We start from the raw sequence: 17,535 nt of genomic DNA, 5'->3' as shown, positions 1-17,535 counted from the left end.
TGCTGGCAAGCACCTGTAATCCCAGCTACTTGGGAGGCTGAGGCACAAGAATCGCTTGAACCCGGCCGGTAGAGGTTGTAGTGAGCCGAGACTGCACCGTTGTACTCCAGCCTGGGCAACAACAATGAAACTCCGTCTCAAAAAAAAAAAAAAAAGAGAGAGAACTCCCTATGCATTTTGGATAAAACTGTAAACAAAGTGAAACACATTTATTGATAAACCATGATCATGAACATTTATAATGAAGTTTAATTAAGGTCTTTTTACCTATAGAAGTTTATAATTTCAAATATAAAACTTCAAATAGCCATTTGCACAAAAGCTAAAAAAACGTCAAATTTTTGTCTGCCAGGTTTTCTTAATGCAGAGTTTATCTTTTACAGATGACTTACAGGATGTAATAGGGAGAGCTGTCGAGATTGGTGTTAAAAAGGTAACATCTGTTTTGTTTTTCTTGAGAATTTTAAATTTATTTTTTAACTAAATTTTAGTTAAAATTTTGCAGAGTAGAAGGGAACAAGCCAATGCCACACTTGGGAGTACAAATTGTCTACTTGTGATATTAGAAAGTTAATTGAAACAAAATATCCAAATATTCTGTTCATAGCAATTTAAGTTACACAAATCTCATATATAGTTCTTATATATGATAAATGGCAAAACCTCTTTGAAAAAAATTTTTTAAACCTATGTGAATTACCAGGTTTGTAAAAAGGCAACTTTTAATCAATTTTATAATATAATTTAGCATTTGTCAGAATTAAGCAATAATCAAAAATACACCAAGTGTAGCTATTTATAGTTTGGGTATACCACTTCAAATAATGGAGATAATACTTTAATTTTTACAGTAATAAAATGTCTCCGGTTTTTTAGAGAGTTCTAGTAAGCAAATGAATAGATATTTCTTTAAATTAGCTTTAAAACAGAGCGCTAGCCCACACATACACGTAAGAAATAAGGTTAAATTCCATAGTATGCTGTCAGGACACTTGATAGCTACTGCCTCCAAGTTGAATAACATGTTTTGGAAAGTGACACTGCTGACTAAATGAGTTTTGCAGTCTCCAACTCCAAACTTGTATTTGTTATTAGTCACAAATAATATGAAAAGATAGAAGTTACATTAATTTCTCATTATGGAGTCATTCTGCTTGGTAAATCACTTTAAACAATGGTTTTCTGAAGACTCCAAAATACTAAGCTCTTAAATTTTCATGTGTTAGCCATGAGTAATTTAATCTTAATGTTTATTCACACACATGCACACACACAACACACACACACTTAGGAATGACGGAACTGAAGTGATTTTTACTTGGACATGGTTCCAAACTGAAATTTAATTCAATACCTTGCATTTATGTTATAGTAGTTAAAAGCATAGTTAGGGCATAACAAACCTGGTGTCCAGCCCCTGCTTCATTTTTTGTAGCTTTATAACCTGGGGTCTTTTATCTCACTAGATTTCAGTTTTCTCATCTGTAAAATGAGAAGGATAATAGTACTTAATTAATAGAGTTGTTATGAAGGCTAAATAAAATATTGAACGTAAAGCATTTGGTATTATACCTGGCATAAACAACCTACGTTATGTGTATGCTGGAAGCTGCCACCATGAGATGATCATTATCATTATCCTATACACCGGGAGAGGAGACGATGCCCTCGTGTCTTGCCCTTTTTTCAACTATTTAGAAAAGTTACACATAAAATAAAAAGTAGACTTGGTTAGTATTTTACATAATTTAAATACTGGATGTAGATATCTGTTCTAGTATTAAAGTTTTAGGTATGTCAGCAAAAAAGAAAGTTTTCCCACTATTTTTATTAATGCCTTTTTTTTTTTCTGGAGGCAGAGTCTTGTTCTGTTGCCCGGGCTGGAGTGCAGTGGCACGATCTTGGCTCACTGCAACCTCTGCCTCCCAGGTTCATGTGATTCTCCTGCCTCGGCCTCCCAAGTAGCTGGGACTTCAGGGGCCCGCTACCACGCCTGGCTAATTTTTGTATTTTTAGTAGAGACGGGGTTTCGCCATGTTGGCCAGGATGATCTTGAACTCCTGACCGCAGGTGATCCGCCCGCCTCAGCATCCCAAAGTGCTGGGATTATAGGCATGAGCCACTGCGCCCTGCCTTGTATCTTATGTTTTACAGATAGTCAAGGATTTAATTATGGCTATATGTTTCCTGAACGGATACTGAATACCTAATCATATTAAAGATTTAAATAGCTATATGAAAACATCTATTTATCATTTGCAGGTCTACCTTTGTTTTGTGTTTTCTCCCTAAGTTGTACCTAGAATGAGTTCATCATTTTAGTGAGACTCTTGAAGTATGAAAAAATGTACGTCATTGTGCTTGAATCATGTGCTTAGAAGAATGTGCCCCTTACGCAGCACTGCTTCAGTGCTCTCACTATCAACACAAAGCTCTTTAGTGACACTTTCATTTTAACAGGAAAGATGGCAGTCTAGTTACTGGGTGGATCCTAATGGGTCTATGTAGAAGTATGCTTATTTGCCAAAAGCCATATGTTTTCCTACAGAGAATTCATCAGCATGCATTAACTCACTGATTCTCAAACCTTTTGCTCTCCAGTCCCCTTCACATTCTTTATTAGTGAGCACCCCCAAAGAGCTTTTGTTTGTGTGAGTCTTACCTACTGTATATACTATATTAAAAATTAAAACAAAAAATTTTGAATATTAATTCCTTTTAAAATAACAAGAAACTACTGAATAACATAAATAGCATATTTTTATGAAAAACAAGTGTATTCCAGAACAAAAAAATTAACAACATGAGTACAGTTGTTTTTTCAAATCTCTAATGACTGTGTTACTAGAAGCCTGCTGAATTTTCATATCTTTTTCTGTAGTCAGTCTGGTGGTATCACACATCGTGTAGCTTCTTGTATACGTTGTGGACACTTGCAGTAGAGTGAGAGTAAAAAAGACAGAAAGTGTCTTATTATTATTATGAAAATAGTTTTGAGTTCACATACCTACTGGGAGTTACCAGACTACACTTGGAGAATTATCGAATCAATCAACACTATTGAATCACTGATGAATTACTCGCTTTTTCATAATACCTGATCTCTGTCCTCAAGGAACTTGTTGTCTAATAGGAAAGGTAGACATGTAAATACATTTTAACATTTTAACAGAATCTAGTGATGAATTCTGCACCTCTACATGTACACACACATACATACACACATCCCTGAGGTGTAGTCAGATACCACTCTGCATAGGAGGCAATCTCCCAGCTGAATTTTAAACAGGGTAGGTGTGTGACAGTCACAGAGGAGAGCAGTCTGGAATAAGGAAGTGGTAGGAAGGCATGTTTAGGAAACTTATTGCTGCCCTATTAAAGTCAGCTTATTTTATTTTCTTTCTATTTCAGTTTATGATTACAGGTGGAAATCTACAAGACAGTAAAGATGCACTGCATTTGGCACAAACAAATGGTATCCTCATATTTCTTTTACCAAAAAAAATATGAATTAAGTAATTTTGAAGAAGTCTTTCTGAAAACTGCTTCAGGTACAATACAATGGATCATGACTGTGGAAACAACAGGAAAATAGACTGATTTCAGTGGGACATGATTAAGATGACAGAATTCAAAGTACTCACTGGTATATCAGCTGTTTATAAAACCATTTCATAGTACTCAATGAAGATTATTTTAAGATTTCAGCTAATGAGAATAAAGTTCTCCAGGTACACAGTTTAACCTCAGGTGTTTTTGATGTGGAATTCATGTGTGTGTTTTAACGTGTTTAAGATATGAGTTGCTAGCTGGGCGCGGTGGCTCACGCATGTAATCCCAGCACTTTGGGAGGCTGAGGCAGGCAGATCAGGAGATTGAGACCATCCTGGCTAACACAGTGAAACCCCGTCTCTACTAAAAAATACAAAAAATTAGCCAGGCGCCTAATACAAAAAATAGTGGCGGGTGCCTGTAGTCCCAGCTACTCGGCTGAGGTGGGAGAATGGCGTGAACCCGGGGGGCAGAGCTTGCAGTAAGCGGAGATAGTGCCACTGCACTCCAGCCTGGACAATAGAGCAAGACTCCGTCTCAAAACAAGCAAGCAAAAAAAAACCCCAAAAAACAAAAAGATACGAGTTGCTTTTTATTTATTCTTTTTTAGCTTAAGCTGTGAAGGATTATTTTATTAAATTTTTACTAGATGGACCAGATACTGTGCAAGGTACCAAGAATGCAAATAATAATGCTGTATAACCCCTCATATGCTTGCTTTATGTTCATACATTTTGCATTTATTTAAAATCTTGAAAGTTTTAGGATTGATTATTAAAGGAATCTTAGTTACGTAAAACCTCATTTATCTGGCATTCATGAATTTAACTTTTTTTTGCATACCTTATGTGCTAGACACTGAGGAATTAAACATTCTACATAATTTTTAAATGTTGTATTTTAAAATACTGATGTGTTTATGAAAACTTACTAAAAGCTATATTTTTATGGAAATCTCTCTAAAATCCATACTTCTCTTTTAGGATCCGTTCACACTTTTTCTTTTTTTTGAAACAGAGTCTTGCTCTGTCGCCCAGGCTGGAGTGCAATGGCACAATCTCGGCTCACTGCAACCTCTGCCTCTTGGGTACAAGTGATTCTCCTGCCTCGGCCTCCTGAGTAGCTGGGATTATAGGCGTGCGCCACCACGCCTGGCTAATTTTTGCATCTTTAATAGAGACAGGGTTTCACCATGTTGGTCAGGGCGCCACCACGCCTGGCTAATTTTTGCATCTTTAATAGAGACAGGGTTTCACCATGTTGGTCAGGCTGGTCTTCAACTCCTGACCTCGTGATCTGCCTGGCTTGGCCTCCCAAAGTGCTGGGATTACAGGCCTGAGCCACCTCGCCCAGCCCATTGACACTTTTTCTTAGTGATTAAAGATAGAATATCTCCCAGGGAGTTTTCGAGATATATAGGAACATTTTATCCTTACTTTTTATCCCCAAACATCTAGGCTTTTTAAAGTTCTCCCACCTCCATTATCAGCCCTCTTCCACTCCTCTCCATGTAACTTGTGTTCTTATAGCCTTAAAAGTGCTTCTTCCTTTGTTTCTAAATATCTGCATGAGAGCCTGAGGAAGGCTTGATACCTTTCCCATGGTTCAAACTCAGCTAAGCCATTCAAAAAGTGTTTTTGACTTCTCATTTGTATTCTATACAAGTCAGACTGTCAGAGTGTCCTCCAAATAGGTGAACCTCATTTTTTTATTAGAAAAACAAATTCCCCTTTCCACCTCTTTAACCTCCACTATTAACCTTTTTAAGGGAATACATTTTTATGCTATGTTAAATACATGAATCAATAATGGAGGAATTGGTGTTAAACAAAAATATATGAATCAAGATAGTCACATGAATGGTGAATATAAAAGATAAATCATCGCTAGTCATGGTGGCTCAGGCCTGTAATCCCAGCACTTTGGGAGGCCTAGGCCGGTGGGTCGCTTGAACTCAGGACTTCGAGCCCAGCTTGGGCAACGTAGCAAAACCCTGTCTCTACAAAAAAAATTTTAAAATTAGCCAAGTGTGGTGGCATGTATGTGTTGTCCCAGTTACTTGGGAGGCTGAAGTGGGAGGATCACTTGAGCCCAGGAGGTCAAGGCTACAGTGAGCCATGATGGCACCACTGCACTCCAGCCTGGTTGACACAGTGGGACCCTGTCTCAAAAACAAAAAATTTTCACTTTGCATTCTACAGCCCTAAATGCCAAACTTTAGAAAAAGCTGAATTATTTTATTAATACATTACAGCAATTTTCATATTTGTATCCTACTTTGTTTTGGTATTCTAAAAATTGTCATATGATTAACATAATGCAGTTCTTACAATGTGAATAATCTATTACCATGTTGAAAACCAGTTGAAATTACTTGATATCCTCTAAATATCATAATAAATATAAATATGAGAAAATACTTTGAAAATAATCCTAAAACATTATTTTGTGTTAGATATGTTTTTCAGTACAGTTGGATGTCATCCTACAAGATGTGATGAATTTGAAAAGAGTAACCCTGATCTTTACTTAAAGGAGTTGCTAAATCTTGCTGAAAACAATAAAGAGAAAGTTGTGGCAATAGGAGAATGTGGACTTGGTGAGTGCCAGCCTCGCCTCTTAGAATGACTTTGTTTGAAAATAAATAATTTTTTTCTGTATAAGTTAGGAGTAATTATTCTTCTTTATCTTTTTAAAGATTTTGACCGACTACAGTTTTGTCCCAAAGATACTCAACTCAAGTAAGGAAATTTGTTGGCTTTACAAATTATTGTAAAATCATGAGTGATTTTAAAATAACTTTTATCAGTTGAGAATATAGTTGGATTAAGCATCAGAATATTTTTGGTTTTCCCTCTGTATATGAAACGTTAAGTGAAACCAATTCCATGCATACTTGCATGGAATTCATAAGGGGCGGAAGCACATAGTTCCCTGGTCGATTAACCATTTAACTTTATTTTAATGGTAGAAATTAGGGATGAGTTTTACATGATAGAGACTTTACATTTTTTGTTTGCTTGTTTAACACATGCATTCCTACATGAACAGTTCCAATGGAATGAATTAAATTATTTTGGGGAATGTGATTTGTTTCGTTTTTTTTGAGACAGAGTCTCTCTCTGTTGCCCAGGCTGGAGTGCAGTGGTGTGATCTCGGCTCACTGCAACCTCCACCTCCTGGGTTCAAATGAGTCTCGTGCCTCAGCCTCCCGAGTATCTGGGATTACAGGCACATGCCACCATGCCTGGCTAATTTTTATATTTTTAGTAAAGATTGGGTTTCACCACGTTGGTCAGGCTGGTCTCAGACTCCTGACCTCAAATGATCCACCCGCCTCAGCCTCCCAAATTGGAAGATATAATTTAAAAACAAAAGTGTATTACAAGCTAGGCACAGCAGCCTGCACCTGTAATCGCAGCTGTTTTGAGAAGCAGAGGCAGGAGAATTGCTTGAGCTCAGGAGTTCCAGACCAGTCTGAGCAACATAAGGAGACTCCACCTCTAAAAAAAAAAATCAGCAACAAAAAACCGACAAAAGTATTATAAGATCAATCACCAAAGCTAGAAAAGCATAGTTTACTCTTGCTGGGCATTGAATATTGTTAGTTTGGAACTGTGAGATTCCTTTAATAGGAGCCATGTTGAATGGTGGCTTCTGAGAAAACTCCAAAGCTCACAACCCTGCAGGACTTCCTGTAACCCATTGCCTGGAGCTAAATTTGGAGCTCCTGTCATCATACTGGTGAATGAGTGTTAAAGATTGAAAAGAAAATTTAGGTCATAGTCTGAATTTAAAACGTAAGCATTTTGTCGAATTTCAAAAAGATCTTAATTATGAAGATGATAAAACATTAGACTGAGCTTCTAAAGGGGGTTAATTTAGTTATTCATCCATTCAACAAATATTTATGGAGCACTGTGTGCCAGCCACTGCCAAGAACTCAGAGTATGCAGAAATCTGAAGGTAGAATATCTGTCCCTAGAGACCTTTAAGAATAAACAGTCCTCTGTCCTCCTTAGTTTCTTATACACAGAGAATTAGGATCAGATTCTCTCTTAAGATACCATCCAGCTATATCATAATATTTAATAATTAATAATTTTGTCATATGGTGATACGATCATATGATTAAGCCAGTGACTTGATGGCCTAAAGGGATTTTTTAAGATTACGCATGCCAAAAGTGTACTTCCTCCCCCTTCCCTCCCTGCTCCCCACAAATGGGATTCTGATATGTCCCCCCTGGTTGAAAATCACTGTGGGGAGGAGCAGATCTACTAGTGGAGTCTGTCATACCCTAGACCTCAAGCTCCAGAGTTCTGGAGTGTGAAGATCTATAACCAAGTAGAAAAGGATGGGTTAGAGTAATGCTCTGTGGACACGTACTGTCTCTTTTAGGTCGCTCCTTTATACATCCCTTTTAGAACTGCTTAGTTTATGGCATATTATTTGCTGTGTCTTTCAGGGACATTCATGTGGTTACTAGCAGGGTTACTAAAGCCCTATACCTCTGTCGAATATTATGTAGGCCAGCTTACTTAACCTTAAAAGTTCTCATGTTCACATTGAAATAGAAAAACAGTTGTCTTTAGTATTTCCTCAGGTTAAGCCCACAGATCATATTCCTCAACTTTAATGTCTGGTTTTTGTCAGGATAAGCCTTGTAAGTCTAATAGACTATGTGTTATGACAAGCAAGGGCAATGGCAGAGTCCCCAAGTTTTTTTGCCTATATGACTTTTCATCCAAAATGAGTTAGAACTGATTCTAAAATGCAACCTGAATACTTTAAACTCAGTTTTGGGGTTAATTGAAAACATTGACAGTATCAGTTTAATTTAACTGTTCTGAAGATTCTTCACCATCATCAGAGCACGTTCAGAATAGCGTCTGATCTTAGAATATGCCTATCACAGCTTGTGCTTGAACTCACATACCAGGTGTTAATTGCTAATAGACAAGTTCAAACTCCATTCAGTAAATGATTACCAAGTGCCTCCTCAGCATGACACAAAGGAAAATAAGACTTTTTCCCAATGCCACTGTAGACAAGAGAGGACATAAATAAAGTAGGTTGGAAGTGCTGACACTAAAGTGTGTGAACAGCAGAGGGAAGGACTGACTTTCAGTGACAGCATGTGACACTGGCTTCTTCCAGAGTGAATAAGCTAATGACAAAATAAGTAGAAGGAAATTTTGATAAGATGGCGGTGAAGATTTTTTAATCTTTAATGATAAAACATCAAATGACTTGGTTAAAAAAATGGCCAGGTATGGTGGCTCATGCCTGTAATTCCAGCACTTTGGGAGGCCAAGGCAGGCCTATCACCTGAGATCAGGAATTCAAGACCAGCTTGGCCAACATGGTGAAACCCTGTCTCTACTAAAAACAAAAATTAGCCGGGCGTGGTAGCGAGCACCTGTAATCCCAGCTACTCGGGAGGTGGAGGCAGCAGAATTGCTTGAACTGGGGAGGTGGAGGTTGCAGTGAGCCAAGATTGTGTCATTGGACTCCAGCCTGGGCAACAGAGCAAGACTCCATCTCAAAAAAAAAAAAAAAAAAAAGACACTCTAGTAACAATCACATTTTGATTGTTGTTAAGGACACAAATACCCACGTTCTCTGCCCCTCACTTCTTTTCCCCTAGCGTGTACTTACAGCATGCAGTCTTTTCTGTGTACACAGCACTCTGTTTGTTTCAGCACTTAACCACGTTGTACAGAAATGGGTTTTAGGTTATCCCTTCCTCCCCACAACGGACAAGTGTCTTTGAGTTCCTCAGAGGCACACACCAAGGCTTACTCATGGGACAGTTCCATAGCATTTAGCACAGTATTCTCAGCACATGGTAGGTACTTAGTAAATGTCTGTTGAATATTTAATACAAAGGGAAGGTTCTTTTTTATTCCTTTTGAGCAGTGTGGATAAAAAGCCTATAATTCAACTTTCACTATTGGGTTTATTTTTGGAAGACTTCAGATTTTGGTCTGCACTTTTCTACCATCTGGAACAACCGGTGTATGGTTTGGGTGTTTTGTTTTTGTTTTGTTTTGTTTTGAGATGTATTCTCACTCTGTCCCCCAGACTGGAGTGCAGGCAGTGCGATCTAAGATCACTGCAACCTCCGCCTCCCAGTTCAAGCGATTCTCCTGCCTCCGCCTCCCAAGTAGCTGGGATTACAGGTGCCCATCACCATGCCCAGCTAATTTTCTTGTGTTTTTTGTAGAGATGGGGTTTCACCATGTTGGCCAGGCTGGTTTCAAACTCCAGATCTCAAGTGATCTGCCCGCCTCGGCCTCCCAAAGTGCTAGGGTTACAGGTGTGAGCCACCACGCCCAGCCATGATTTGTTTTTAAGTAAAAATGTAGTCAGGAAAAAGGAGATGTACGAGAAAAGAAAAATAGAAAATTAGGAGGCAAGACAGAAAAATCAATATACAATAGATGTGTCTGAAAAATAATGGTAAGTGAAGGCGGCGTATGACGTTAAAAGGATGAGCTTTGGAATCAGCAGATCTTTTCGTGAGATTTACAACTGCCCTTGATGTCACTTCGTCCCTTTGTGCATCCCCTTTAAAATGGGGAGATTGCTGCCTACCTTTCTTAACATAAGGCACATAAAGCCCATAGTGACATGAGTGGTACATAGTACGTGCACAATCATGGCTGTTATATTACTCATACTATTATCACCCTAAAGGAAGATGCTAGCTATTGCTTTTGTTTGGAACTTTTTAAAGGTTTTGTGTTTTTTTTTTTAAATACTTTTTTCTTGTTTTAGTACCTAGACTTTTTCTGGAAAAAGGATTTTTTAAAGACTAAGAAAGAGAAGCAAAGAGTGAAAACAAGGAAGAGGCCTGATGTAGTTATGGAAAGTTTATCCTTTAAGCCATACCCTGTATTTTCAATTTCCTGGCCTTATGCTACATTCCTTTCCTTGTTGCAGTTTAGAGCTCTGTTCTCTTGGATAGGAGGAATTTGCTTTGGGCATTTTTCTTGGGGCTTTAAAATGTTAACGCTGTGCAGGTCTTAAAAACTACAAGAAGAAGATTTTAAAACAGTCCTTTGGAGGTTTAGGGGACCGTCGAGAGGAGCAATTGAGGCCACGTTGCCATCAAGCAGCTTACAGAGGAGGGATTACTACCTGGGTTGAGGTATACCCATGAAACTCACTGCGCTTTTTGGATTTGCCTTGATCCTAATTAATAGCAACTGCTCCTCTGAAGCTGAACTTTTCCAGCTCTTGTCCTTAGATAGTTAAACCTCAACTGTAAGAAACAGTAATACAATCAGAAGCTTCACTAAGATGAGCAAATCTAACTCAAGTGGAAAATGATTTTCATTTATAAACTTTAAAAAAATAATAAATGAGTAAAACAGGCAGAGAGGTCTCTTAATAGACGCCAATTCCTACCCTGTAGCTTACGTTGTTATTTCTAGTTACCATGGTGGGTTTTTCTTCTCTAAAGTTGTTTAGATGTTTCTTCTCTAATAGTTGTTTGATGTTTAGTACTAGTTATCCTCAGTTTGTATCATTCGGAATAATTTTTTACTTTTTTTTTTTTTTAATTTATTATTATTTTTTTAACCACATGGCTTCTTTATGATACATAGCTAGCATGAATTCAGGGACCTTTCTTTTCTTGAATTATGTCAAATTCTGTGGGCCCACTGCTTGGGCTTCTGTTATTTTCTTTTTCTTTTTTCTCTGAGACACGGTCTCACTCTGTCATCCAAGCTGGAGTGCAGTGGTGTGATCATGGCTCACCACAGCCTTGACCTCCCAGGCTCAAGCAATCCCCCGACCTCAGCCTCCCAACAACTGGGACTACAGGCACATGCCACCACACCTGGCTAATTCTTGTATTTTTTGTAGAGATGGGGTTTCACCATGTTGCCCAGGTTAGTCTTGAAGTCCTGAGATCAAGCAATCTGCCCACCTCAGCCTCCCAAAGTGCTGGGATTACAGGCGTGGACCACGCATCCAGCTGGCCTCTGTTATTTTCATAAACTGTACTTTTGCCTACCTTGAGATAGGAAGCTAATTTTCCATCCGACCATTAGATACTGTGAATTTGTAGCTTGGTCATGTGGTTTGGTCCATGAAATTTTGTGTGGAAAAAATAACCAGCATAGTGTAGAGCAGTGCACACAATGAAGAGGACTGCCTGCTGTGTGTAGCCAAAAGCCAAATATATTAGTAAAGTTGACATAATGACTAGAGCACACTTAATTGCTGACATTTGGTTTACTTTAGAGGTTATGGAAATAGTGACTGGTTGTATTATTAAAATATCTTTTTGTCCAAGTTGTCATTAATATTTCCTACACTGCAAAATTTCAGCACTTTGTTAATGAAAGGAAAATATTTTTGCTTATTCTAACCCAGCAGAATCTGAAAAGGAGATTTTAAAACCCAAACATTTGGTAATACAGAGATAGACCACCAATTTTAGGAAGACTGTTTCTATTTTTTTTAATTTTTTTTATTTTTATTTTTTTTGAGACAGAGTGCTGCTCTGTCACCCAGGCTGGAGTGCAAGTAGTGTGACATCAGCTCACTGCAACCTTTGACCCTGGGTTCAAGCGATTCTTGTGCCTCAGCCCATGGAATAGCTGGGATTACAGACGTGTGCCAACACGCTGGCTAATTTTTGTATTTTTAGTAGAGATAAGGTTTCACCATGTTGGCCAGACTGTTCTTGAACTCCTGCCCTCGAGTGATCCACCCACCTTGGCCTCCCAAAGTGCTGGGATTACAGGTATGAGCCACCATGCCCGGCCTGGAGACTGCTCCTTAAGAAGTACATTTCTATTTCTAATTTTAAAATTTAGCATTTTCAAGAGTGCAAAGGGGGTAAAATAGTCCTGCATGTGAGGAAATATGATATAGGAAAATATAGCAAAAGAGGCTTAAGTTAAACAGAGAAATTGTTTCCCCAAATTAAAGGACTTAGAAGAGGTAAGCACATCTAAGAAAATAATAAGCCACCTGTTATCCTGATTCAGTTGAACCTACCATTTGTGAGAACAAGAGGGAGCACTGTGTTGAAGTGAAAAAACAAACAGAATGAACATTCATTATATCCTCTGAATATTGTCATTATACTCCGGGACCAGAAGGAAGCGTCTCGAAAATGTGACAGGTTTTTGCCGTTTAGGCTGGGACTTGGAATGAGAGCACTGAAGTTCTGGTTCCAAGTGGCCATGCCAGGTATTGTTATGTTGGACAAAGTATGACACCAGCTTTTATCCTTGGGTTATTCTGAGGATCAAATGAGACAAAAGTATGTGGTACTTGGAAAAAGCTTCTTATCAAGTACTCTAAGATATTCAGGGCTACCACTTTATCGTGTAATTTTCTTTTTTTCATAGCATAATTGAGTTATTTGCTGTTTAGCAAATACTTAGATTTGGTTTTTGAGGGAAACCTTGTTCATTTTGCCTAGTGGCAGTAACTTCTTTTATAACAGCACATAAAACACTGGTTGCAAAATGGAATAGATTAGCATGCAGTATGAAGCTCTGCTGGGCTTCTCGCTTGGTGAGTTGACTTCCACTGATGGTGCTCCCAGTGGGCAAGGGGCCAGTAGATGTTACTTTATGAAAATAATTTTGTCAGCCCAGAAAATGAAGTATTTCTTTCCAAAAATTGTAAGTTATAAAAGCCCTTTGATAAGTCTGATGTGCTTTAAATATTCATGATTATTGTCCTGTAATTTATAGAGAATTAAATACCTTTAACTTAAAAGCTGTTTTGACATCATTACCTTCCTCATGCTAAAATTAAATTTGTAATGAGAATTTTTTTTTGCATTATGCAGATATTTTGAAAAACAATTTGAACTGTCAGAACAAACAAAATTACCAATGTTTCTTCATTGTCGAAACTCACATGCTGAATTTTTGGGTGAGTTAAAACCAAAGTCTCATTTAGAACTTAAGAATTTTGTAGAAATCAAGCTATCTGCTAAAAGTTCTTTGTTTTTAATTTACAGACATAATGAAAAGAAATAGAGATCGCTGTGTAGGGGGAGTGGTAAGTATAAAATTGTCATTTTTAATACAGGTTGAATGTCTCTAATCCAAAAATCCAAATACTCCCAAGTACAAAATACTCCAAAATCTGAAACTTTTTAAGCACTGACATGAGATAGTGACACCTTTGCTTTCTGATTATTCATTATACATAAATTTAGTTTCATGCACAAAATTATTTAAATTATTTACCTTCAGGGTATGGTATAAGGTGTATATGAAACATAAATGAATTTCATGTTTAGACTTGAGTCCCTTCCCAAAGATTTCTTTTTATGTATATGCAGATATTCCAAAATCTGAAAAAATCTGAAATACGAAACACTTTTGGTCCCACATACTTGGGATAAGGGATACTTAACATTTATGTGACACATAAAGCATCTTGGTTATTAAGGATGGCCCCTAATTCAGATGTCAACATTTAAATTTTTTTTAAAAAAGTAAAAAAAAAAAAGAAACACATGTGAATTAGATAGAACTCAATAGAATTAGGAGTTTCTTTTCCCATCCTTTGAAAGACATGTAAATTTACTGTTGAATGTATGGGCCAGATGTGGCATAAACACAAGTCAGTTTTAATTATAGTTCCTTTGTTCAAAGTACAAGAATGAGCACAGAATTCCATTCACAAGAAAACCCTGTGAAATTTGGTTTTTGGTTTTTTTGGGGGTTTTTTTGGTTATTGAGAAAGGGTCTGGCTCTGTCATCCAGGCTGAAGTGGAGTGGCACAATCTCAGCTCACTGCAACCTCCGCTTCCCCAGGATCAAGCCATCCTCAGCCTTCCCAGTAGCTGGGACTACAGGCATGCACCACCATGCTCAGCTAATTTTTTTGTATATTTTGTGGAGATGGAGTTTACCATGTTGCCTAGGCTGATCTTGAACTCCTAAACTCAAGCAATCTGCCCACCTTGGCTTCCCGACATGTTGGGATTACAGGTGTAAGCCACTGTGCCCGGCCCTTGAATTCACTTCTACGCAATCTCAGCTCGTCGCAACCTCCACCTCCCGGGTTCAAGCGATTCCCGTGCCTCAGCCTCCCAAGTAGCTGGGACTACAGGCGCGCACCACCACGCCTGGTTAATTTTTTGCATTTTAGTAGAGACAGGATTTCACCATGTTGGCCAGGATGGTCTCGATCTCCTGACCTTGTGATCTGCCCACCTCGGCCTCCCAAAGTGCTGGGATTACGGTTTATGCTTTTTAAGCAACAGTCTTACCCATTTATAAGAATTTCTTCAGCCTTGTCTCTTTTCTTTTTATTTTTGAGACAGAGTTTCACTCTTGTTGCCCAGACTGGACTGTAATGATGCGATCACAGCTCAACGCAACCTCCGCCTCCTGGGTTCAAGCAGTTCTCCTGCCTCAGGCCTCCCGAGTAGTTGGGATTATAGGCATGCGCCACCACACCCTGCTAATTTTGTATTTTTAGTAGAGATGGGTTTTCTCCACATTGGTCAGGCTGGTCTCGAACTCCCAACCTCAGGTGATCCACTGGCCTCAGCCTCCCAAAGTGCTGAGGTTACAGGCATGAGCCATCGCACCTGGCCCAGCCTTGCCTCTTAAAAGTAATTTCTCTTCCAGAAAAAAGTATTCTTGGCCGGGCATGGTGGCTCACCCCTGTAATCCCAGCACTTTGGGAGGCCGAGGCGGGTGGATCACCTGGGGTCGGGAGTTCGAGACCAGCCTGAACAACATGGAGAAACCCCCTCTCTACTAAAAAAAAAATACAAAATACAAAATTAGCCAGGCATGGTGGCGCATGCCTGTAATCCCAGCTACTCAGGAGGCTGAGGCAGGAGAATCGCTTGAAGCAGGGAGGCGAAGGTTGCGGTGAGCCAAGATCACGCCATTGCACTCCAGCCTGGGCAACAAGAGTGAAACTCCATCTTAAAAAAAAAAAAAAATTCCTGTAACAGAAAATTCATCAGTATTTTAAAACGTGTTTTAAATGGTGCCATAAAATTTCTAAGCTTTCCTCATTTTTTGCCTAAGAATATGTCTATTCCTAAACCCCCTCCTGGAGCTTCTGCACTAATGCTAGTGTGGAGACTGCAACACTGCAACTTTGAAGAGAGAAATTCTCAGCAGCTAACGTTTTGCATCATGTCACTGGAGATGATGACTGGTTATAATTGTGAAATCTGATACGAAAATAAAAATTATAGGGACTACCACCTTTGAAATCCTGAGGTCCAAAAACTTACAGGGATCTATATTTTTGCCTACAAAGTCTTATTAATGTTATTTAGAATTTCAAAGAGTAATTACTATAATAATAAAATTATACCTGTATGTCCCCAGGTGCATTCATTTGATGGTACCAAGGAAGCAGCAGCTGCTTTGATTGATTTGGATCTTTATATAGGATTTAATGGTTGGTACGTTCTTAGGTTGTTTTGTTTTTAACTTTTATTTAAGCAGATTTCTTAAATCGTTTTACAGTGAATTGCTGATGAAGACGATTTTCATTAAAGTTTGTGTGTGTTTACACTGATCTTTGCTGGGAATTTCAGTAATTATGTAAGAAATTAAACAGTACATTACGATTACAAGTTAAAGCTCAAAATTATAGACTAGTACATTATGTCCTAATAATGAAAAATTATTTTGTGTTGAGATCAGCAGCTAGCTTTCTCTGGTAATCCAATTTATTCTCAGATCATTTGATCCCTTGAAAATGTGTTCATAGCATTATGTATACATATGCACGTCATGTCTGACTGTGGACGAAAGGTTATTCTATGACAGTCATACATCTCTGCAGGCAAAGAAACCGAGGCTCAAATAAATTAGGAAACAGGTATAGAGTTTCTCCAAGTATGAGAACCCATGTCCTCTGGCTTCTCACTCTGTGACCTTTCTGCTGTTATATCACACTAAACTTTACACACTCAGTACACTCAGCTAGCACAGCTAGGTCCCTGGGTTTGTTTTGTCAAATATGTAAGAGCTTCGACCAGTGTCTTTTCACAGGATATCAATGTATCCCATTAATCAGTTGCAAAATAGTATAAGACTTTCAGTCCTTCAATGTCTCATACCCTTAAAGTTATTGTGTTTCCAATTGCATTATTTTTGACTAAAATCTAGGGAAATAGAATCATGGAATTACATATTTGCTCTAGAGTTCAAAGTTTAAATGTCTAAGCTGCTTTCATATTTAAAGGTTTAAATAACTTTAAAATTAATATGCAAGGGAATATATGCATAGTGATTAAAAAGTCAAGTAGTACTCACAGATATAAACAAATATCAGAGTCCCCCCAGCATGACCTTACCCCAGGTCAGTTGTTCTAGCGGCAACGATTTTGCTATTTGTCGCCATATTTCTAAATAATATCCATATACTATTGTCTCTTGATTCATCCCCTGTGTCTATTCTCATTGGGGTATATGAGCACGTTAGTTTTTATATCCCGTACTAATTCCCTACCTCCATTATTCTCTGCATATCACTCTCAGTGTCGTCATTTCAGAATTTTTGGTTATATGCATACTCAATGTTTTCATTATTATGTCTCTATAAATGTTTCATTATTATTTCTATATAAGTAGATAATTTCACAGAGCTATGCCAAGTATGAGAGGGTTTCAAGTTTTTTGGTTTTTTTGTTTTTTTTTTTTTAAGATAGGGACTTGCTCTGTAGCCCAAGCTGGAATGCCGTGGTGTGATCACAACTCTGCAGCCTTGACCTCGCGGGCTCAAGCAACCCTCCCACCTCAGCCTCCTGAGTAGCTGGGATTACTGGTGCGTGCCACCACACCCGGCTATTTTTTACATTTTAAGTTGAGACGGGATCTTGCTATGTGCCCAGGCTGGGCTTCAAGTTTAAGAAAGCCAGGTAAATAAAAATATGAGGGAGGTTAATCCAGGAAAACAAAAAGTAGTCCAAGAAATGTTAAGCACGGTATACCACATGAGCAAACTTGTCTAGAT

At 38.3% G+C, this 17,535-nt stretch overlaps 1 protein-coding gene across 4 annotated transcripts in view; it reads left to right on the top strand.

The window, feature by feature from the left end:
* The window catches only part of TATDN1 (TatD DNase domain containing 1), a 47,955-nt gene that overhangs the window by 16,426 nt on the left and 13,994 nt on the right, over positions 1-17,535 (top strand). The window contains exons 3-9 of one of the 4 annotated variants that reach the window (XM_025394940.1): positions 384-433; positions 3,412-3,475; positions 6,008-6,151; positions 6,251-6,293; positions 13,379-13,464; positions 13,553-13,593; positions 15,900-15,976. In XM_025394940.1, coding sequence (XP_025250725.1) covers positions 384-433; positions 3,412-3,475; positions 6,008-6,151; positions 6,251-6,293; positions 13,379-13,464; positions 13,553-13,593; positions 15,900-15,976 — 505 coding nt within the window. The remainder of the gene's footprint in view (positions 1-383; positions 434-3,411; positions 3,476-6,007; positions 6,152-6,250; positions 6,294-13,378; positions 13,465-13,552; positions 13,594-15,899; positions 15,977-17,535) is intronic. The other 3 variants (XM_025394941.1, XM_025394943.1, XM_025394942.1) reach the window with 3 other exon arrangements.

Source organism: Theropithecus gelada, chromosome 8 (genome assembly GCF_003255815.1).
Source record: "Theropithecus gelada isolate Dixy chromosome 8, Tgel_1.0, whole genome shotgun sequence".
NCBI classification, from domain to species: Eukaryota; Metazoa; Chordata; class Mammalia; order Primates; family Cercopithecidae; genus Theropithecus; species Theropithecus gelada.
The sequence above is the reverse complement of the archived record's forward strand: the minus strand, read 5'-3'. Positions and strand labels throughout refer to the sequence as shown.